This window comes from Talpa occidentalis, unplaced genomic scaffold, assembly GCF_014898055.3.
Source record: "Talpa occidentalis isolate TD23 unplaced genomic scaffold, MPIMG_talOcc4v2.1 talOcc4.7, whole genome shotgun sequence".
Classification (NCBI taxonomy): domain Eukaryota; kingdom Metazoa; phylum Chordata; class Mammalia; order Eulipotyphla; family Talpidae; genus Talpa; species Talpa occidentalis.
The window spans coordinates 24,680,142-24,705,382 of record NW_023605083.1 but is presented as its reverse complement, the minus strand read 5'-3'; the positions used below and the strand labels follow the sequence as shown (position 1 = coordinate 24,705,382).

The 25,241-nt window shown below is 35.6% G+C and overlaps 1 protein-coding gene across 1 annotated transcript in view; it reads right to left on the bottom strand.

Moving 5' to 3' along the window:
* PUM3 (pumilio RNA binding family member 3) overlaps positions 1 to 25,241 on the bottom strand; it is a 331,728-nt gene that overhangs the window by 133,437 nt on the left and 173,050 nt on the right. Inside the window, exons 6-7 of the mRNA XM_054688948.1 lie at positions 14,472 to 14,649; positions 9,675 to 9,765 (exon numbers count right to left, since the gene is read on the bottom strand). Coding sequence (XP_054544923.1) covers positions 9,675 to 9,765; positions 14,472 to 14,649 — 269 coding nt within the window. The remainder of the gene's footprint in view (positions 1 to 9,674; positions 9,766 to 14,471; positions 14,650 to 25,241) is intronic.

Here is a 25,241-nt window from a genome sequence, read left to right as displayed (position 1 = left end):
AATTTAAAATTGCCGTGATTAAAAAACTGACAGAAGTCATAAAGGAAAACAATGATAAGGGAAAAATAATCAACGATCAGAAGAATGCAATTGAGTCCCTAGAGAGGGAAAACAATGGTCAGAAGAAAGAAATTGAGTCCCTAAAGAGGGAAGTAAAAGAAATGCAGGAGATCAAAGAATTAATGGAAGAACTAAAGAATTCTGGGAAAAGCAATGAAAGCAGAATAGATGAAATGGAAGAACGAATAAGTAATCTTGAAGACACAGAAATAAAAAGAACCAAAACAGAGAAGGAAAGAGAAGTACGAAGGAAAAAGAACGAAGAAAGACTTCGGGAACTATCGGACTCCATGAGGAAAGGAAATATAAGAGTTATAGGAATACCAGAAGGAGAGGAGAGAGATGTAGGAACAGAGAAAATATTCAAAGAGATAATTGAAGAGAACTTCCCAAATGTGAAGAAGGAGCTGAAAATTGATATACAAGAAGCAAGAAGAACACCAAACTTCCACGACGAAAGGAAAAATACAGCAAGACACATAATAGTAAAGCTCCCAAGGATCCAGGACAAGGAAAAAATAATGAAGCTGGCAAGAGGGAAGAAACAGATAACATTCAAAGGAAAACCAATCAGGCTGACATCAGACTTCTCCGAAGAAACACTACGGGCAAGGAGAGAGTGGAGGGACATAGTCAACAGACTCCAAGAAAACAGATGCCAACCAAGAATACTCTATCCCGCAAAGCTCTCCTTCCTCTTTGAAGAAAGAATATGGACCTTCCCAGACAAACAGAAACTCCGGAATTTCATTGCAACTAAACCCCCACTCCAAAAAATACTACAAGGAGTTCTAAAGCCAGAACCTCAGAGCGACGAATAACAATGAAAGAAGGCCAAAAAAAAAAAAGTTATTAAAAGAATAAATAAATAAAATCAAAGGAAAGACAAACACAATGGCAAATACAGATGTTAACATATCAATATTAACTCTAAATGTAAATGGACTAAACTCTTCAATAAAAAGACACAGAGTTGCAGCCTGGATTAAGAAACAAAACCCAACTTTTGCTGTCTCCAGGAAACACATTTAGCTACAAAAGATAAAAATAGGCTCAAAGTTAAAGGATGGAAAACAATCCTACAAGCAAATGGACCAAAAAAGAAAGCAGGAACAGCTATACTTATATCAGATAAAACAGATTTCAAACTCAAAAAGATAAAAAGAGACCCCAATGGTCACTACATTATGATCAAGGGGACAATACTTCAAGAAGAAATAACACTCATTAACATATACTCACCAAACGAAGGAGCACCAAAATATATCAGACAACTGTTGTCCTCTCTGAAAACAGACATCAGAGAAAACACATACGTAGTGGGAGACTTCAACACACCACTATCAACAATGGATAGATCAACAAGACAAAAAATAAGTAAAGAAACCAAAGCTCTAAATAAAGACCTAGAGCAATTGGGCTTAACAGACATCTATAGAACACTAAACCCCAAAAAAACGGAGTACACATTTTTCTCAAGCGCACACGGATCATTCTCCAGGATCGATCACATACTGGGGCACAAGACAAACATCAACAGATACACCAAGATTGAAATCATATCAACCATCTTTTCTGACCATGAAGGCATCAAACTAGAAATAAACCATAAAAAGAAGGCAAGGAACTTTCCTACCTCATGGAGATTAAAAACCACACTACTGGAAGACCATTGGACTAATGAGGAGATCAAAGAAGAAATTAAAAAATTTTTTGAATTGAACGACAAGGAGGACACCAATATCCTAAATGTATGGGATGCAGCAAAAGCAGTAATAAGAGGAAATATATAGCAATAGAAGCTCACATCAAGAAACAAGAAAGAACGCAAAGAAAACAACCTAATCTCGAAGCTCAAAGATCTAGAAAAAGAACAACAAGAAAACCCCAAAACCAGTAGAAGAAAAGAAATAATAAAAACCAAAGCAGAAAATAAATGAAATTGAAACTAAAAAAACAATCCAAAAGATCAATGAAACCAAGAGCTGGTTCTTTGAAAAAATCAATAAATAGACAAACCCCTAGCCAGGCTCACAAAGGAAAAAAAGGAGAAAGCACAAATAAACAGGATCATCAATGAAAGAGGAGAAATCACAACGGACACAGCAGAAATCAAAAGAATAATCAGTAACTACTATGAACAGTTATATGGAAACAAGTTTAACAATCTAGAGGAGATGGACAAATTCCTACAACTCTACAATCACCCAAAGCTAGATAAAGAAGAAATAGAACACCTAAACAGACCAATTACAATTAGCGAAATTGAAATGGTAATCAAAAACCTCCCCAAAAACAAAAGCCCAGGACCTGATGGATTTACAAATGAATTCTACCAAACATTCAGAGACGAATTAGTGCCTATCCTTCACAAACTCTTCCAAAAAATTGAGAAGGAAGGGACAATACCAAACACGTTCTATGAAGCCAACATTACACTAATACCAAAACCGAACAAGGACAACACAAAAAAGGAAAACTACAGGCCAATCTCCCTAATGAACACTGATGCAAAAATCCTCAATAAAATTTTAGCTATCAGAATCCAACAATGTATCCATAAGATAATTCACCACGACCAAGTTGGATTCATTCCAGGGGCACAAGGATGGTTTAACATCCGAAAATCAATCAACGTTATCCAACCATCAACAAAAAGAAATATAAAACCATATGATAATATCAATAGATGCTGAGAAAGCTTTCGACAAAGTGCAACACCCATTCATGATAAAAGCCCTTGAAGTTCTTGGGATACAAGGAACATACCTCAACATCATAAAGGCCATCTATGACAAGCCAACAGCCAGTATCATTCTCAATGGTGAAAAGCTGAAAGCAATTCCATTAAGATCTGGAACAGACAAGGATGTCCACTCTCACATTGCTTTTCAATATAATACTGGAAGTCCTAGCCAGGGCAATAAGACAAGAGAAAGACATCCAAGGAATCCAAATAGGAAAAGAAGAAGTCAAACTATCACTATTTGCAGACGATATGATATTATACATAGAGAACCCCAAAAACTCCACAGAAAAGCTAATTCAACTCATCAATCAGTTCAGTAAAGTGGCAGGATACAAAATCAACACGCAAAAGTCAGTAGCCTTCCTATACACAAACAATAAATCTGAAGAAGAAGAAATCGAAAAGACCATCCCTTTTGTTATTGAAACAAAAAATCAATATTTGGGAATAAATCTAACAAAAGAGGTAAAGGACCTATACAAAGAAAACTATAAAACACTGTTAAAAGAAATAGAAGAAGACACAAAGAAATGGAGAGACATCCCCTGCTCATGGATTGGAAGAATAAACATTATTAAAATGGCCATCCTTCCAAAAGCAATATACAGATTCAATGCTATTCCAATCAAAATTTCAATGTCATTCTTCAAAGAAATAGAACAATTATTGATGAAATTCATATGGAATCACAAAAAACCCCCGAATAGCCAAGCTCTCCTGAAAAAAAAGAAGGGAATGGAGCATCAGACTCCCAGACTTTCAAACTATACTACAAGCCATAATCATCAAAACTGCATGGTATGGAACAAGAACAGACATACAGACCAATGGATTCGAATAGAAAATCCAGAAATAAAACCCACGATTTATGGTCAACTAATCTTTGACAAAGGAGCAAAGACTATGCATTGGAGCAAAGAAAGTTTGTTCAATAAATGGTGCTGGGAAAACTGGGTCGCTACATGCAAAAGAATGAAGCTTGACCACCACCTCACACAATACACAAAATCAACTCAAAATGGATTAAAAGAACTAGACATAAGACCTGAAAACATAAAATATATAGAAGGAATATAGGCGAAACACTACGTGATTTGCACATCAAAGACATCTTTACAGACAACATCACCCAAAGCAGTGATAGTGAAAACAAAGATAAACAGCTGGGACTATAAATCAAATTAAAGAGCTTTTGCACAGCAAAAGACAATAACAAACAAAGAGAAACCCACCAACTGGGAGAACATTTTGCACCAACACTAATGATAAAGGACTGATCACAAAAAATCTGCAAAGAGCTGATGAGACTCACACAACAAAAAGAAAATAATCCAGTCAAAAAATGGGCAGAAGAGCTTAAAAGAAACTTCTCTGAAGAGGAAATGCAAATGGCCAACAGGCATATGAAAAAATGTTCAACATCACTTGTCATCAGGGAAATGCAATCAAAACTACCTGAGATACCATTTACACACCAGTGAGAATGGCACATATTAAAAAACTAGCAAACAACAAATGTTGGCGAGGGTGTGGAGAAAAGGAACTCTTCTGCACTGTTGGTGGGAGTGCAAACTGGTCCAACCACTGTGGAAAGCTGTGTGGAGATTTCTGGACCTACTAAACATAGAGCTTCCATATGACCCAGCAATTCACTCCTAGGTATTTACCAAAGGACACAGAAACATCAATTCCAAAGACACCTGCACCCCCTATGTTATAGCAGCACTGTTTACAATAGCTAAGCTTTGGAAACAACCCAAATGCCCAAAAATAGATGACTGGATCAAGAAGATGTGGTACATATATACCATGGAATATTACTCAGCATTCAAAAAAGATAAACACATGCAATTTGCAGCAACATGGATGACCTGGAGGGATCATGCTCACGAAATAAGCCAAAAAGAAAAAGAAAAATCCGGATGGTCTCACTCATAGCAGATCTAGAAACTAAATAATGGACCAGGAAAATGAAAAACATAAAGAAAGTGAAAATCAAAATCAACAAAAAACTATGAACCAGAGACACTTTTAGGGGGCGGGGGCGGAGGGAGGGATTGGGGTCAGAATGGGGGGCTGCAATTGTATGGGGAATATAACAATAAAATTTATAAAAAAAAAAAAAAAAAAAAAACTCTGCTCCCATGAACACAATCTGGATGGAATTTCAGAATGTCAGAAGGAAGAAAGCTGTAATTAACTTAGACAGGAATGACATAATCACAGTGTTGGGAAGTAAGGTTGCAGTGGCAATCAGTATACCTTGACCTACAGGGATCAGTGGGGGCTGCTTATAGATTCTCGTGCTATCGGAGGTGAAACAGATGCGCAGTCAACTAGGATAGTCTCAACATGTACAACAAAAATGTTAGTTAGTGATCAGCATGTTGTCAGCTGTCAAATGGAAAGATTAGTTCCGCCCCCCACACCCCCTTTCCAGAACTAGTTTTCCAGATCTGATTTATGGATACAGACACCACAGGTCCATGACCAAAGTAGAGGCCCTGACCCTTGAGGAAATTCTACCACAAGCACATATGGTAAATATTTCCCAGTTCTTCTCCAGAGGGACCTGTTTCTATGACAAAGCAACTGTGTTGGAGGAAGAACACCTTGATTTTTTGAGGTGTATTAGCTAAGAAGTTTGATACCAGGGAATTCTGAATACCGTAGTTAGTGAGGACTTGTAGAGGTTAGGGAGTAAATGAAGTTTTGAATCAAATACGTCTTACATGCTATCCTACTGGGTTCATATTTATCCTGTGGTTAGTTGCTCAGTCCCTGATCTATAATTAGGATAGATGCATTTAACATCTGGCAGAACTCTTACACTAGCCTGTGAAGAAAGGGGTATTATAGTAGGAAGGTTTAAGTAGAGGACCTATCTCTCAAACTAAAACTTCCCCTTCTCCTGGAAAGATACTATTGAATGTTATATCTACTTTACAATTAGGAAAATTGTATCTCAAAGAGATTAGGTAAACTTGGCTAAGGTTTTACAGCTAGTAGCTGACAGAAGCAAGAACTGCATACTGTTCAGTCTGGCCCCTAGCAACTGATTCATCCAGATTTTAATTATTGCCTGACTTGGTCATGCTTTTATGTTCTATAAACATTATATATGACATATAGCAAACTAGTCCATCTCAAGCTTCTTGAGAATAGGACTTCAGGAAGAAAGAGATGATCATTTTTAATTAATGTCTTGGAGGTAAGGACACACCACAGGCTATCTGTGTTTCAAGCAGTGAGGTGGGATCAAGCATGGTATGGACAAGAGAACTAACTAAGGAAACCACTGTGAAAGATAAAGGGAAGAGTAGGAGATGATGGGAAAAAAAAACAGGAAAAAAAAAGAGTAGGAGATGATGATGTCAGGGGAGTATCAGGATAGAACTAGATCATGTAGACCCTCACTGTTCTTTGTAGGAGCTTTGGCTTTTACTATGCATAAAATTGGAAGCCCCTGGAAAGTTTTGAGCTGAAGAAGTTGAATAATGTGTCATCAATAGCATTTTAATTATTTAAAAAGAGAAAATGGATTAGGAGGCTACTGCAAGACTGGTAGAATAGCAGGGTATTTTGTTTTTCTTATTTTGTCTTTGTTTTGTCTTGCAGGGGTAGTCAGGGGGTGATGGTGAAGAACAGGAGTTTGCCTTTGGATATGTTAAATTTAAGATGCCCAAAATATATCTAAGTAGACCTGTCAATAAGCAGCTGGACCTCCAAAGTCTATGGTTTGAGGAGAGGTCTGGGCTGGGAGTGAGCAACATAAAGATTATTTGTAGTACGAGACTGATTGAGATCAGTAAGGAGGTGAAGGGGACAAAAAAGGGAAGACATCTAACAACAAAACCTGGAGTCAATCCAAGGTTAAAGATTTGGGTCATGAAGAAGAATCAGCAAAGGAGACTGAGAAGTAGGGGCCAGGAAGGAAGGAAAAAAAACAGGTTAGGCTTCAGAAGGGAAGTGAAGAGTCAACAGTGTCAGGTGCTGCAGGAAAGTCAGGAGAGGACTGACACCTCATCATATCTGATCATTTTATTCATTTAGCCCATTACTTATTCCTCTAGTCTCTTATCTCATTGCTTCAGAATACAGCCAAGTCATTTTTTTAACCTCTCTTTCTCCTCTCAGCCATATCTACTTTACCTCTTCTAATGGAAATCATACAATTTTTGCGTATGTTCTCTGTTGTGCATGCAACAAAGGCCCATGTGCTAGTAGTCTAGGTAGAAACCTCATTATAAAGGGAGGGAAATTAGGAAAGTAAAGGCTGTGAATTTTGATAACTATATATATTTAAAACATTTTTGTGTTTGTTGACTAAAAATAAAACCATTCAAATACACCAGCTATCAAAGAAATAAAGATTAAAAATAAATTGGCCACCATTTTTTTTTTTTGCAAATCAAATTGGCATTTAAAAAAACATATCCCGTATGGGCAAGACTCAGCAGACAGTCTCATATACCACTGGTAGAAGTGTTAATTGGCAAAACTTTCTACAGGGCAATTTGGCAATATATAAGAAAAATTTTTTTAAAGTTCTTTCTTCACACCTTTTGGTCTAGTAACTCTACTAGTAATTTATTGTAAAGAAATAATCAAAATGCACACCAAGTTTTTCACAAAAGAATGTTCACTTTAACATTATTTCTTGCAGAATAGGGAGAACACAGTTTAATAAAATTTTATTGCCTTTTAAAACATAAATAATACCTGAATATTGCTTCTTAAAGAATTTATAGAATTAAAATAGTAATTAACTAGAAAATAATAGCAAAAAAAAGATTAAATATAAGAAACGTGCAAAATCTGAGAGGAAAAATCATTAAAATGCTTCTAAGGAAAAAAAAAGTGTTTGAATAATATCCTTGGTTGGGAAAAGTAACATAAAAGTACCCACTGTCCCCCAGATAATTTAGAATTTACTAATAATCTTAATGAAAATGAAGCCTTTTTTATTGTTATTTAGACAAACTGATTTTCAAGATCATATGGAAAAATAAATAAGTGCTGAGAGACAATTATTAATTAACCTCCTGTGTTTCTGGATGACCTCCTCACCCCTCCCTGGTTTTGAAAGGTACATTCAGCCACTGCTCCTACAGTCAGAGTAATTTTCAAGGATATAGAACTGAGAGAGCAACCTGTTGTTGAGACCATCGGGACAGTCTATGGGACCAAAGGCCTCTATGAACTTTTTTTTTTAATATTTTTCTTTTTTTTGCTAAAGATTTATTTTTTATTTATACAACAGCTGGGGTACAGGCCAGAGGCGTGGAGGGTGAAAGGATTCACCAGAGACAGAATGGGAGCAGAACAGGCAGACAAACTGAAAGCACTGCTGAGGGGAGCAGCGGGCGAGACAGGAGAGGTCTGCTGCGCCACATGGGAATCTCCCGGGCTGGGCGTGTATCAAACCCACACTGCAGAAGCTGCGAACAGCTTCACAGCGCTGCACTCAACCCGTTGCACTATCAGGGAGGCCCTCTCTATGAACATTTTTAAGATTCTGGTGGGCAGATGTAGAGATCTGTTAATTTTGTAGCCCCCAAAATAAGTCTTATATCTAAATTCACTTGCTTATTAAAATTGCTGCCTACTAGTCTGGGGTGGTCTGCTTTTTCTTCAGTCACTCCTGGCCCTCTCTATATAAGGGTCAGTTTGCAAATCAACAAATGGTATTTGTGTTTTGCTTGTGATTTTGTAAAGAAAAACTGAACATATATGAAACAAAATTCTTAATAATAATTATTTCTGCACAAGCTTGAGATTACTGGAATCTTTGCTTCTTGAAAAATATTTTATGAGAACCTACCATGTCTCAGGCCCTGTTCTGGGTTCTTGGGATATATTAGTGAAAACAGATAAAATTCTGGCCCTTGTGGTAATTATATTCTATGGTGGGTGGGGTAGGGAGCAAGTATAGTAGGGATACAACCAAATAATAAACAGTAAAAAATAAAGAAACTGTTCATCTTTTCTATATAGGAGATATGGTAGGATTACAAAGAGAAAAAAACCAGAAATCAACTTTGGATATACTTGAGTTGGAGGGCTCTGTAGACCTCAGCAGGAACTACCAGTTTACAATTTAGTATCCATCCTCACCCATCTGCTAGCAGATGCTCATGCTCCCGCCACATGTAGCATTCTACTCAATGCTATTTGTTTTGTTTTGCCCTCCCAAGAGTTCACTATCTTCCAATATCTCCTTCCCAAGGGTCCAATTTTCCTTCTTTCTTTCTTATAAGAGCAGTTCTTAGAAAACAATGTCCGAAGGAATGCAATTTTAGAAATGTCAGAGGTTTTGTATTAGCTGTCATTTTACAAACGAAGAAACCAAGTCTCAGAGGGAGAAGTAAACTGCCCCAGAGTTAAGTCAATTAGTGTAAAACCTCCTCCAAATCTGATCAATTCAACCACATCAACATAAATCGATTGATATGTTCTCTGACAAAGGCACATTCCAGTAGAAGTCATAGATCTGAACCAAAGGAATGAATGGTGCAAAGTGGAAAGGGAGGGACAGCGGGGGTGGAGGTAGGAAGGGTAGCTGTCATGTTAGTAGCAGAGTAGACTTTTGGATGTTTGATATTAAATACATGGTTCTCCAATTTGTCTACTGAAGGCAGGGAGGTTTTGATCCTAAAGGGGAAGTTTGGCAATGTCTGGAGACATTTTTGTTGTCACAACTGGGGGGAAGGTGCTACTAGTTAGTAGAAGTTGGGTATGCTATGCAGTAATATCCTAGTACACAGGACAGGTTCCTTTTGAGCCCCCATTATATGACCTAAATGTGAGTAGGTTGAGAAGCTCTGGAAAAGGAAAAGGAAGTGAAGAGAGAAGAGAACATTACCAGAAGTTGGCTCTGGAGTAGTGCTCCATGTAGAGCTGTTCATCAGAAAAGGGGGCCAAGTGGATATCACTGAACGTTGGAAACATCATTCCTAATGAGAAAAAGGCAACAGTTGACACCAACCATCTTCTGATTGAAGGTACATTCACTTGTCACTTAATCAACCCCACTGTTTAATTTTATTTCATCTATTATACAACAGGTTAAAATATGATTTTACCTCAAAGCAAAGTTGAGAAAATGAGGCAGAAGACTGTAGGAGATATGAAAAGGAATATCAAAGCAAATAACAAAGCTATGTACTGAGAAAAGCTTGTAGTCTTAGGTAAGGCTTCTGACCTGACATATCGATGTTTATCATCTCAGCTTTTGGCTTTTTTTCCTTTCTTGATATCCTGTGCTTGGAATCTTGGGTATTTTATTTGTTCTTTTACACATTGTAAAATCACTTACTTTTGAAAATAAACAACATTCCATCATCCTATAGCATTATTTTTATTCTTAGGCGTTGAATTCATTACTTGCCTTTTCAAGCACTGTTACAATCTATGCATATAGAGAGGTTCACCATCCTCCATGCTGAGAAACCCACATTTGTCTCTTGTTCCTGAAATTTACACCAGAGAAAAGGCAGATTCTTTAGTGGGCAAATAAACACCTATACTTGCCTGCCTGAAATTCAGCCTTTTTGAGTATGTAGTCTGGTGATCAACATTATCATCAAAGGGCGACTTTTTTGTAATCATTTACTAAATTGCACATGAAAGAAAGATGGAATTTAACCCTAATCAGAAATGAGGATTGCCTATGAAACTGGAGATACTATTATCATATAACAACAATTATAACAATAACAGGAATAACAATAGCTAACATTTTTTGATTATGTTAAATCTGCCATGAAATGTTTTGGGGAGCTTTCCATGTATTAACTCAATTAGTTCTCTTAATAATATAAATTGTGTTCTATCTTTATACCCATTTTGTAAGTGGGAAAACTGAGGAACAGGGGAATTTAAATGACTAGATCACAATCACAGAATTAATAAGTGAGAGAGCAAAATCCAAAGGTGTAATCTCATCCACTGGTCAATAACCTCATACTTTATGCTTTCAATGTCTATTAAAATAGAATAATTTTTTTTTAATTTAGGATCTTTTCAGAGGTGCTCAGAGAAGGAGCATGATAGTTACACTATTTGCAGGTCCCTTTCTAAATCTCTAGTATTGGTGTCAAAACAATGATTGCTTGGTAGTTTTTCAATATCAAGATAGAAGGATATTGAATAATCTTAGAAAAGTAGTAAGTATTACTGCTTAAATAAATTTGGGAAGCTTCAGAGGAGGATATTCGGAGCATCAAGGAAATGCAGAAATATCTGATAAATGGAAAGGAAAAAAAATCATAAAAAGTAAAATACAAGAAAAATTCAGAGTTGAGGAAATAAGACTTCTGATTTAACATTCCGAATGCCCAGCACAAGAATTTAAAATGTTTTATACTAAAAACACTGGAAATAGAGAAGATACTAAAAGTGTCCAGAGATAAAAACTTGGTACACTCAAGGATCAGGAGTGAGTATGTGACGGGACTTCTCCAATAGATGTAGTGGAAACCAGAAATCCCAAAAAAGATATCTTAAAAATATTGAGGAAAATGTCAGAAGAGATATTAGGGATAATGGGTATGAAGGTGGGTGTGACCATAGAAAAGTAGTATGAGAAAGATCTCTTGGTACTAGAATAGTTCTGTATCTTGACTGCTGTCATACAAAAACTACATGTGATAAAATGGTACAAAAGTACACATACTCATTTTACTGATATCAATTTCATAGCTCTGATAGTATAGTTATATAAGATACAAGCATTGAAGGATACTAGAGACACTTGTCTTTGTGAATTCCACTGGATGTTTATTTAAAAATAAACAGTTAAAAAAATAATGGACGAAAAAATTTTGCAAGTTAAATGCCTTACCCAACAAAATGATAATACAACAATTCAATAAAAAGTAAATCTCATAGCTTTCTCTAAAAGCTATGAGAGAACATACTTTACTGAAATGACGGTGTAAACCAGAAAAGAAGATAAAAGAATGATGATGGAAAGTCAAAGTAAAGTAGCCAGGCAATAGGACTGGAGACCAACCTTTCATATATGGTAGAAGAGGACAGAGAATTATAAAGGGAAAATTTATAAAGAATAAACACTAATCTGGCAGTCATGTTAGCTCATGGAACCCTTAGTCATAAGTGCATAGAAAACTCAGCTAATGAAAAAGCCAGGCAAACAACATTGTACAAAAATAAACAATGATGTAAAATATATTAATTAATTAAAAAAAGAAAAAAAAAGAAAAAAGCCAGGCAATAAACTCCAAGAAGGAAAAATGAAGAGGAAAATACACAATCACATGTACTTAGTATACCACCTCACTCAGCATGGGACAATATTTACATTGTCATAATAATGTAAGTATTGACTAACTTAAAAAATGATGTAAGTTCATCTTTCCTTATACTAAATTCTGAAATTCAAAAAATTCTGAAAAGCAACAGATTTTTGCACGTATTCAATACCATCACTTGATAGTTAAATATGACCTGAACTGATGTGAAGTCTCTTTTCGTCTTTTTTAATTCTACTTGGTATCCACATTCACATGTTTTGTTGCAGAAATATGTGTTTCATTTGGGAGTGTTGTCTTGGATCCCACTGGAGATGTTAAGTAATACATAGGAGAAGACTGCATTACATTTCCAAAGTCCTTCATATTCTAAATTCTGAAATGTATCTGGCCCTAAGGGTTTGCATTGAGGACCTGCATAAATATATTGAGATGAGGGTGATTCAGAAAAGGAAGAAGCTGCTATGTAAGAGAGCTTACTTCTCAGAGAGTGACAAGAATAGCAATATAATTTTATACAGAAATATGTAGGTAAATAATAGAAAAAACAGCAAATAGGAAGGGATAGTATTTGGAGTGCAGTCCCAGTTTAGGAAGAACTGTGACTGAGGGTTACTATTTTTCATTACAAGCCTTTTTTACTTTATTTGATGCTGTCAACTATGTCTTATTTTGATGGAAAACACAAATAATTAGAAAAGAATCAATCATCCTTCCCTCAGGAACACACAGGCTAGAAAACTGATAAAATCAGTATTCATTTCTATTGTCTAGTTAAAGATGCATAGCCCAACATAAAATTTCATATTCATTTTATATCTGTGGGGAATTGGATGCCCAGATATTAAGTCTAAATATTCAGTATTCAGTTTAGAGCAACTTAAATGGATGCACATTAACTATGCTTAAAATCTCATACAGAAGAATTTAACCATTTGGAAAAAAATCTAGAAAAATAAAAATTCTTTCCAGGGGCATTAGAGAAGAAATTCAAGCAGCTTTGTTGTTTACTTTTTCTTTTCAATTTTATCACAAGAACACAAGGTTTTCAAGATCATCCCTGGTTGTTGTACAAGAGAATGCTAATGAGGTTCTTTGCATTAGGCATACTTGGTCTGTATATTTATTTACTTTTGCATGAGTTCTTTTTTTTTTAAGTGCCCATTTCTGAGCCTCTAGATGTTTAAGCATGTAGGAAATTATACATGAGCCTTCAGCTTTACTTAAATACATAAACATATGTGTATACACATATGTGTAACTTGGTGAGCAGGAGCTGAACTCTTCACAATTTTGCCTTCATTGGGTATCAAGGTAGGGTGCTACCTGGTAATTTCAATAAAACTGGGGTAAGAAGCAGCAATTCACATGAAAAGGGCAACTTTCTTTTTAACCGATTATTACCTTTTGTGCCTTAATTGGAAACAAAGTGCTGTTGAAATGTGTCCACTCTGGTGCAGAGTAGAAAGTTGCAGTGGATGCAGGAGTTGTAAGTGTGGGCTTCAAGGTCAGGGTTAAATTCCTAGTCACTCATTAGAGTTGTGGCCTTACCAAGTTGCTTTCCCCCAATGAGTTTCAGTTTTATCTTTAAGTGAGCATTCTGATAGTACCTCCCACTAACTGAAGTCTCAGCCAAGGCATTATTAACATTTTGGGCTAAATAACTCTTTGATATCCAGTGTATTAAAAGAAATTTAGCAGCATCCAAGGGCTTTATCTACTAGATGCCAGTGTACCCCTTTCTCCAATTATGATAACCAAAAATGTCTCCAGACATTGCCAATGTGCCCTGCATGAGGGATACAAAATCATTGAGAGCCTCAGTATCAACCCTTCAAATACATTTAACACCTTTATCATTCATACTATCAGGGTTTCATAAAATAATTTATGCAAATTGATAAGCACATGCAGACAGTTGGTAGGAACAAAAAGAATACTGGATTTTATATTAGTATCTCAATTATACACAGAGGTCACAAGGAAAGAGAGACATACAGTAGGAAAAGAATTTGTCACAAAACAAGCAAACCCCAGAGAGTTTCCCAAATTATAGAGGGTCAACACTTGCAAAGGCTTTAAAGGTTATTTTTAATAATACAGTCAAGGAAATCAAAGTCAAAAAGTCAAATGTTAGGCCAAATGTCTGGAAAGCAAGCAATAGAAACAGGAAGAAATATGTAATTTGTAATTAGTCTTCAAGGCCATGTTGAAAACTACATGGCATAATGCCCTTTATAGTTGAAGATCATTTCATTTGTTAAAGAAGAGTTAGAGGAGAAAAAAAAGAATTGGTGTAAAAGTAATATCCTCTCCTCCTTTCTATCTAGGATAAATAATGGGGGGAAAGTTAGCTTATTTTCTATCCCACCGATTAGCCAACTCACCGTTTGCTTTCAGCCATTTTTTGGAATGAAGGTAACTCTCCAGCATCCTTTCATTGAACAGCATGTATCCCATTGGTTCAGAAATTATCACATCTACAGCCTCAGGAAGTGAGATTTCCTCAATTTTCCCTGGCAAAACAATGATCTTGTCTGAAAGGCGGTTATTTTTCACAAGCATCTACAAAAAAAAAAAAAAAAAAAAAACCAGAATAGGATATTATTATTATACACAACCTCCTGAAAAATTTAAGTTTAATAGATTAAGGAGGGACAGTACAATAGGGGTGAGAGGGAACCAATATTTTTTCCTGTAAAATCTTTTAAAAATAAACTTATTTTTCTTGTTGTATAAATATTTCCTGTTTGCAATAAATAGAAGATACAGATATGGAACAAAATCACCTAGAATCATACCACATGCAAAAATAATTACTAACAGTTTGACATATATGTGTATATGTGGTCCTGGGTAAAGTTTATATATACATATGTATTTGGGGAGTTTTTTTTTTTTAATTAATGGTTTCAGCTTATTTCCCAGTGTTCTAGCAACAATAAAGATGCCAAGAAGCTCTGTATAATAATCTTGCACAAATTAACGATTCTGATCCTTATTAAATTATCCCTTGGTCTTTTGATTCCAAAAACTAATAATTCCATATTCATTAATTAACCTTTCTTTAGAAGTGCCTTTTACAGGTTTGTATTCATTTACTTTGATGTCCTCTTTATCCAATTTAATAACTTTGAACTCTCTTAAAAGAGGGAGCTTGAGGAGATGTCTATTTAATATATTTTTTATATATTTCTTCTTAATGCCAAATAGGACACAGTGATGGCATTATTACGTTTGTCTATGTCCTGAAAAATATTTCCTAATAAATAGGAGATTTACTTAGTATCTTATATGTACCAACATAGATAATACAGTACATTCCTTTTCAAGTATGGTTCCCTACGACTGTTAGATAACTGTATTTACATATAGTCAGAGACCTTCTATTTTCTATTTTTGTAACTTGATCTCTTTCTTCATGCAGCATATCATGCATTTGTGATATTCCTATTGCAGCTTCACAGTTTATGAGCACTCCTTTACATGCTTAAGGAATTTGACTCCTAGTCCTATCTTCTAAGGTGTTACTCACCAACATTGACCTGATAAGCTTAATAACCGTCTTTTCTTTATTTTTTTTCTTACATTATAATAATTTGTGAATCATTTACCTTCCTATGTCATTTGGGGGGTACAACGCCATCCCGCCATATGTGCTTATGTTTAACACACCTGCCACTAAAATGCCCTGCTGATGTTTTACCCCCTTTCCTCCTCCCTTTGCCTCTGGTAACCAAGAGAGTCTAAGAATTATTTTTGCTGTACTTGGCCAGTTTATTTTGATAATAGCCCACAAATAAGCAAACTATCCAGTGACTCTCTTACACTTACTGGCTTAAAAATTTCACTTAGCAAAATCATCTCAACATCTCCAAAGCTGTCATTATATAAATGCTAATTTTAAACTCCAAAGTAATTTCTGATTTAAGGGAAAAGGATGAAGAAAAATATATGAATGTCATCCAATATCAACATTTATTCATATGCAAGGACTTGAGGAATTCCAGTCTATCATCGTTCCACAAATGAAGTCAAGTTTGTGGGTGTCTATGGAGGAAGGTCTGAAAGGTAAAGCTCGGGTGCCCTGCTGTTCTCTGTAATTTCTCCTCCAGGAGAGTCCACTCATCTGTCTGGCTCTAACTATGACTCCACTGCGGGTGACTGTCCAAACTACACCTTTATGTGTGTTTTCTCACTTGTGTTCCAGCCATCACCTGGACTTCTACTCTAGTGTGCTTGGTCATCAACTCAACATCATCAAATGAAAACCAACCTCAATTCTTTAATACTAGTCATTCCTCTCAATTTCTCTCAAAATCTTTACATAATCTTGTATTTCCTTGATTTTCTTTTGGTTACTAATGTCCACTGGGGAGCAGAACAGGCAGATCTACTGAAATACATTGCTAAGGGAGCGGTGGGTGCTGTATGTGGGTTAGCTTAGTTCCCCGGCCAGGGATCAAACTCAGGCTGTTGTGGTGGTAGTGCTGAGACTTAACCCCTAGACCACCAAGGAGGCCCTACTTGTAAGGGTTTCTTAATCATATTGCTCTACTGCCTGCCAGAAAGGTAATTTGATTTCTAAATTTTAAGTCCTATCTAAATTCTGTTTATGGGATGGAAAGATATTTATACAATCTCAGTTTATAAAACTGCATTGTTGACTAGATTGGGATGTTAGAAAAGTAGTTTTTCTGTCTAAGTTTTGAAGGAGGGCTCAATATAGAATATATTTGGACTTCATATGGAGAATTTATAGAAAATAATCCTAGACTCTGGAATCTTCAGGAAGATCAGATAAATGACTTCAAAGAAGACTTTATGAGCTGTTTGAATGTAAGTTCCTATGAGTTGGCTACAAATTGGCCACTCATGGGCAACTGTGACCTATTTGCTATCTGCAAATCACAGCAGAGCATTCCTTGACTATCTTGTCCCAGGCAGCCCCTGGGATGCCTAGGCTGCTGTAGAACTGATTATATGACTAACTCCACGGTAGTCTCAGGATAACTCTGCCTGTGATAACATCAAATACTTTGCTGATGCAAATGTCTTGACATATGGTCCATGATGTCCCCTTTCTGTTCCTTGTAAAACTTTGCCCCCCATTCCAATCCCACCCTCCAGAACTTGGATCTCATACTATTGTCACATGATCAGCTTTAACTAGCCTGTATGCTTTCAGTAAATGGCACAAGAACTATTGCTTGAGTAGCAGAGTCTTGCCTTGTAAACCTGCTCCACGACTGGTGTGCTTCATTCATCATCTTTCCCACCACTGCAAAGTGGCAACATTACAAGGCAATTTGGGTTTCACAGGAAGAAATTCTGCTTCTCATTAGTCTCACTAGTAAAGAAGACCATGCAGAAAAAGTGAGCAAACGGGCGTGCTTATTGGTCACTGAACCTTATTACTCACCTACTTTTAGGCAAACTCTAAGAACACTAGATCAGGAATCTGAAGATATGGATTGTGGCCCTACCTTCACTACCAAAGTGCTTTATGGCCTTGGAGAAATAATTTGAACCCTCTAAATTTTAGCTTCTTGTCCTGCAAATTAGAGTTAAAACTTAAGTTGTTCTATGGCTCCTTAGTTCTAACACTTTACACTTAGAAAAAAGCAAAATTGCCCCAAAAATGTGTTCTAGTAATGTGTGAAGATAGAATTCAAGATCAAATAATTTTGGAACTTCCTTCTAATATATATTCCTCTTACAAACTTACAGAATCCAACAGCAAGTTAATTAATAGATTTGAGGAATTCTAAAGTAAAGAAACTGTTTTACTTGGTTAAGTGAAAGGCATCCAAGCTTATTTGAATATTTTGTATTTTTTCTCTCCCCTGAGTTTTTATTTACCTCTCATAAATCAACCTTCAGGAAACAATGAAAATAGGTATTTGATTATCTTAGGCTTGAATACAATTCCCTGACAAACATATTTGAAAGTAGGTCATAAAGTCAGTAAGAACAACTAATTGCAGATACGAAACACGCTATTTGACTAAGTCTTGCTGCCTCCCTCATCTTTGGTTTACAACAGTCTCAACACAGATAATTTTAGGTTAGCCTATCACTTCATGTACATTGTCCCCAAACTGAAATTAGGTAGACCTATCCTTTTCAGGAGAAAATGAACTTCAATAGTTCCCTCCAAGTGTTGGAAAAGGTCTTTAGCCCAGAGGAAGGCTTCATTATTCATTGCTGCACAGGTTTTCCCAGTGTGATTTAATCCTTCTCTAAGAGATCAGGCTAGAGGGAGATTCCCAACAAACGCTCTTTTTCCCCAAAACCCATCAAGATACAAGATATCCTCATTTTGCTCCTGTTTCCTTGTTATTAAATTGGTTTTTGAAAGTCTGTGTCAATAATTCTGTCACTCTTACCAGTTGCTTAAAGAATACACACACACACACACACACACACACACACAACTCTGAGGTGGTGGCAGCAACAGAATTCATCTTTTCAGTTTCATAGTAACAAAAATGACAGGACAGTAGTTTCATTGGTATGCTGCTCCTCTTGTCTTATTTCAGAGGTTTTTCATTGAGCTATGTGTGTTTAATGTGTTTATTTATGCTGTTCAGTTTGGAAGATTAATTAGTGTTCAAAGATAAAGGATTTAATACATTCTGTCTCAAGGCAAAGAACGATTTTTTTTGGGTAAGAGACTTGGGTACTAGCCTTAAGTCCTCCACTTACACAGTAAGACTTCCAAGACACAATTTCTTGGAAGTTCATTTCTTTGCCCCTATAATGAGAATAATGATAGCACGTACTTCTTAGTGCTATTTCAAGGATCAAATCAAATGACAGTACAAAGGAAAATATAGATGAAAGAGACTAGAAATTAAATAGAGTAAGAATTTACAATTGGATCAAGAAGACATGGTATATATACACAATGGAATACTATTCAGCAATCAAAAAAGATAAACTAATGCCATTTGCAGCAACATGGATGGAGCTAGAAGGGATAATGCTCAGTGAAATAAGTCAGAAGGAAAAAGAAAAATATTGGATCGTTTCACTTATAGGAGGAATATAGGAGAGCCAAATAAGGGATCAGGGAAAAAAATAGTAACCATAAAAAATGCAACAAAGCAAAAAACAGCAACTATAAATAAGAGACATTCTGTGGTGTTGGAGGGGGTAGGGATCAAAACAAAGGCAGGAAGCACAAGGGACTATGGTTATGGTGCATGGATGAATTGGTGGTGGAAATTCTATGGGGACTATGCCTAAGAAAAGAAAGCAAACATTGTACAAAAATGAACAATGATATAAAATATATATAAATAAAAAAAGAATAAGAATTTAAAGATGAGGTGATAAAGAAAGAGAATTCAGATTTAAAGGAAAAAATTTTAAGCCCAAGGAAACAGAGCTACATACTTAAAGAATAATATCAACATATAACCAATATACAGGGAAAGAATATTACCATTGGAAAACCATTTGGCATTATTCAATAAACCAAAAAGGTGCTTATCCTACATCTTAGACATATTACCCACTAGAAGTATATATTCTAGAGAGATTTTGAATGTCCATAAATTTTTTTATAATATTGGTTGTTATAAAACAAAAATTGTAAACTAAATCAGAAATAACAATTAACAAGGAAATGAATAAATGGCAGTATATCTGTACTGAGTACCATTCAACAGTGAGAAAGAATTACAGGGACATGTATTACAATAAATAAATTTGATAAGCAAAATTTTAAGGGGGATAAAAAGCAGGTTACTGAATAGGTAATATGATTACTTTTATAAAAAATGTCAAATGTATTTAAAAGTTACCTATTGATTAGGATATACTAAACTATTATTTAAATTCCTATGTTAAACTAAAAACCTCATGATGTTGGCACCTTTATAGGAGTAAATGGAAGGTATAGAATCTGGGAGAGGCATGCAGGAATTTTAATATATAGTCATATTATCTTAGTTCTTAAGCTAGATTGGGGGGATATATGCATTTATTTGGTTAGTTTCCTTTACACCTTGTATTTATATTCACTTTTGTTTTCTGTACACAGGATATATTTTATAGTAGGAAACTTGAAACTGTGTTATTAACAGAAAGGTTTGAGATTATCCCAATGAATGCAGATTTAAAAAGACAAATGAAAATCTGCAAGCAGAAAGAAGATAATAGTTCAAAGCAAAGGAGCATAAAGTTGTATTAAAAATTTAGAAAAATGGAATAGAAAAATAACTCAAAGATATATTAAAGAACATTTACCTGAAATAAAAATCTAGATTTGTTCACAGAAAAATATAAAGTAGTCAAAGGAAATTTTCATACTGTATTAATAACATGAAAATATACTCTGCTAAAGATTTTGAATTTAAAGAAAAAAGAATGAAATTTTGGGGCATCTAGGCAAAAAAAAATCTTGAAAATTAAAGAAAATCAGTCTAATTTTGATTCCTCTATAGGACATCCATTTTAAGAAGGCAACAGGACATCTACAAAACTTAGAAGAAAAACGTGTCGAAGAGAAGATTAAATCCATAGAAAATAATACAGTTATGAAAGAGCTGAGGGTATATAGCACACATACACCCTTCTTCAAAAAATGCTTTGCTAAGCTCCCAAGAATCCAGGACAAGGAAAAAATAATGAAGCTGACAAGAGGGAAGAAACAGATAACATTCAAAGGAAAACCGATCAGGCTGACATCAGACTTCTCTGAAGAAACACTACGGGCAAGGAGAGAGTGGAGGGACATAGTCAACAGACTCCAAGAAAACAGATGCCAACCAAGAATACTCTATCCCGCAAAGCTCTCTTTCCTCCATGAAGAAAGAACATGGACCTTCCCAGACAAAGAGAAACTCCGGAATTTCATTACGAATAAACCCCCACTCCAAAAAATACTACAAGGAATCCTAAAGCCAGAACCTCAGAGGGACGAATAACAACGAAAGAAGACCAAAAAAAAAAAAAAAAAAAGTTATTAAAAGAATAAATAAATAAAATCAAAGGAAAGACAAACATAATGGCAAATACAGATGCTAACATATCAATATTAACTCTAAATGTAAATGGACTACACTCTTCAATAAAAAGACACAGAGTTGCAGCCTGGATTAAGAATCAAAACCCAACCTTTTGCTGTCTCCAGGAAACACATTTAGCTACAAAAGATAAAAATAGGCTCAAAGTCAAAGGATGGAAAACAATCCTACAAGCAAATGGGCCAAAAAAGAAAGCAGGAACAGCTATACTTATATCAGATAAAACAGACTTCAAACTCAAAAAAATAAAAAGAGACCCCAATGGTCACTACATTATGATTAAGGGGACAATACTTCAAGAAGAAATAACACTCATTAACATATACTCACCAAACGAAAGAGCACCAAAATATATCAGACAACTGTTGTCCTCTCTGAAAACAGACATCAGAGAAAACACATACGTAGTGGGAGACTTCAACACACCACTATCAACAATGGATAGATCAACAAGACAAAAAATAAGTAAAGAAACTAAAGCTCTAAATAAGGACCTAGAGCATTTGGGCTTAACAGACATCTACAGAACACTAAACCCAAAAAAAACGGAGTACACATTTTTCTCAAGCGCACACGGATCATTCTCCAGGATCGATCACATACTGGGGCACAAGACAAACATCAACAGATACACCAAGATTGAAATCATTCCAACCATCTTTTCTGACCACGAAGGCATCAAACTAGAAATAAATCATAAAAAGAAGGCAAGGAACTATCCTACCTCATGGAGATTAAAAGCCACACTACTGGAAGACCACTGGACTATTGAGGAGATCAAAGAAGAAATTAAAAAATTCTTTGAATTGAATGACAAGGAGGACACCAATATCCTAAATATATGGGATGCAGCAAAAGCAGTAATAAGAGGAAAATATATAGCAATAGAAGCTCACATCAAAAAACAAGAAAGAACTCAAAGAAACAACCTAATCTCGAAGCTCAAAGATCTAGAAAAAGAACAACAAAAAAAACCCAAATCCAGTAGAAGAAAAGAAATAATAAAAACCAAAGCAGAAATAAATGAAATTGAAACTAAAAAAAACAATCCAAAAGATCAATGAAACCAAGAGCTGGTTCTTTGAAAAAATAAATAAAATAGACAAACCCCTAGCCAGGCTCACAAAGGAAAAAAGGGAGAAAGCACAAATACACAGGATCATAAATGAAAGAGGAGAAATCACAACGGACACAGCAGAAATCAAAAGAATAATCAGTAACTACTATGAACAGTTACATGGAAACAAGTTCAACAATCTAGAGGAGATGGACAAATTCCTACAACTCTACAATCACCCAAAGCTAGATAAAGAAGAAATAGAACACCTAAACAGACCAATTACAAGCAGCGAAATTGAAATGGTAATCAAAAACCTCCCCAAAAACAAAAGCCCAGGGCCTGATGGATTTACAAATGAATTCTACCAAACATTCAGAGACGAATTAGTGCCTATCCTTCACAAACTCTTCCAAAAAATTGAGAAGGAAGGGACAATACCAAACACGTTCTATGAAGCCAATATTATACTAATACCAAAACCGAATAAGGACAACACAAAAAAGGAAAACTATAGGCCAATCTCCCTAATGAACACTGATGCAAAAATCCTCAATAAAATTTTAGCTATCAGAATCCAACAATGTATCCATAAGATAATTCACCACGACCAAGTTGGATTCATTCCAGGGGCCCAAGGATGGTTTAACATCCGAAAATCAATCAACGTTATCCAACACATCAACAAAAAGAAATATAAAAACCATATGATAATATCAATAGATGCTGAGAAAGCTTTCGACAAAGTGCAACACCCATTCATGATAAAAGCCCTTGAAATTCTTGGGATACAAGGAACATACCTCAACATCATAAAGGCCATCTATGACAAGCCAACAGCCAGTATCATTCTCAATGGTGAAAAGCTGAAAGCAATTCCATTAAGATCTGGAACAAGACAAGGATGTCCACTCTCACCACTGCTTTTCAATATAATACTGGAAGTCCTAGCCAGAGCAATAAGACAAGAGAAAGACATCCAAGGAATCCAAATAGGAAAAGAAGAAGTCAAACTATCACTATTTGCAGATGATATGATAATATACATAGAGAACCCCAAAATCTCCACAGAAAAACTAATTCAACTCATCAGTCAGTTCAGTAAAGTGGCAGGATACAAAATCAACACGCAAAAGTCAGTAGCCTTCCTATACACAAACAATAAATCTGAAGAAGAAGAAATCAAAAAACCACCCCTTTTATTATTGAAACAAAAAAATCAAATATTTGGGAATAAATCTAACAAAAGAGGTAAAGGACCTATACAAAGAAAACTATAAAACACTGTTAAAAGAAATAGAAGAAGACACAAAGAAATGGAAAGACATCCCCTGCTCATGGATTGGAAGAATAAACATTATTAAAATGGCCATCCTACCAAAAGCAATATACAGATTCAATGCTATTCCAATCAAAATCTCAATGGCATTCTTCAAAGAAATAGAACAATTATTGATGAAATTCATATGGAATCACCAAAAACCCCGAATAGCCAAAGCTCTACTGAAAAAAAAAAGAAGGAAATGGAGGCATCAAACTCCCAGACTTCAAACTATACTACAAAGCCATAATCATCAAAAACTGCATGGTATTGGAACAAGAACAGACATACAGACCAATGGAATCGAATAGAATATCCAGAAATAAACCCACAGATTTATGGTCAGCTAATCTTTGACAAAGGAGCAAAGACTATGCATTGGAGCAAAGAAAGTTTGTTCAATAAATGGTGCTGGGAAAACTGGGTCGCTACATGCAAAAGAATGAAGCTTGACCACTACCTCACACCATACACAAAAATCAACTCAAAATGGATCAAAGAACTAGACATAAGACCTGAAACCATAAAATACATAGAAGGAAATATAGGCGAAACACTACGGGATTTGCACATCAAAGACATCTTTACAGACACATCACCCAAAGCAGTGATAGTGAAGACAAAGATAAACAGCTGGGACTACATCAAATTAAAGAGCTTCTGCACAGCAAAAGAGACAATAACAAAAACAAAGAGAAACCCCACCAACTGGGAGAACATTTTTGCACCCAACACTAATGATAAAGGACTGATCACAAAAATCTGCAAAGAGCTGATGAGACTCAGCAACAACAAAGAAAATAATCCAGTCAAAAAATGGGCAGAAGAGCTAAAAAGAAACTTCTCTGAAGAGGAAATGCAAATGGCCAACAGACATATGAAAAAATGTTCAACATCACTTGTAATCAGGGAAATGCAAATCAAAACTACCATGAGATACCATCTCACACCAGTGAGAATGGCACATATTAAAAAAACTAGCAACAACCAATGTTGGCGAGGGTGTGGAGAAAAAGGAACTCTTCTGCACTGTTGGTGGGAGTGCAAACTGGTCCAACCACTATGGAGAGCTGTGTGGAGATTTCTGGACCTAGTAAACATAGAGCTTCCATATGATCCAGCAATTCCACTCCTAGGTATTTACCCAAAGGACACAGAAACATCAATTCCAAAGAGCACCTGCACCCCTATGTTTATAGCAGCACTGTTTACAATAGCTAAGCTTTGGAAACAACCCAAATGCCCAAAAGTAGATGACTGGATCAAGAAGATATGGTACATATATACCATGGAATATTACTCAGCATTCAAAAAAGATAAACACATGCAATTTGCAGCAACATGGATGGCGCTGGAAGGGATCATGCTCAGCGAAATAAGCCAAAAAGAAAAAGAAAAATACCGGATGGTCTCACTCATAGCAGGAATCTAGAAAACTTAAATAAGGGACCAGGAAAATGAATATAAGAAAGTGAAAATCAAAATCAACAAAAAACTATGAACCAGAGACACTTTTTGGGGGGTGGGGGGCGGGAGGGGAAGGATTGGGGTCAGAATGGGGCGTTTGCAATTGTATGGGGGAATATAAAAATAAAATTTAAGATTAAAAAAAAAAAAGGTAATATGAGAACTAATCTGAAAAAAAAAATGCTTTGCTAAAGAGAAAAAAAATCCCATGATTAAGAACTAAATAAAGAACTTTTTAGTAAAACTGCTATAATAAAAAGATTAATATTAGAAATCA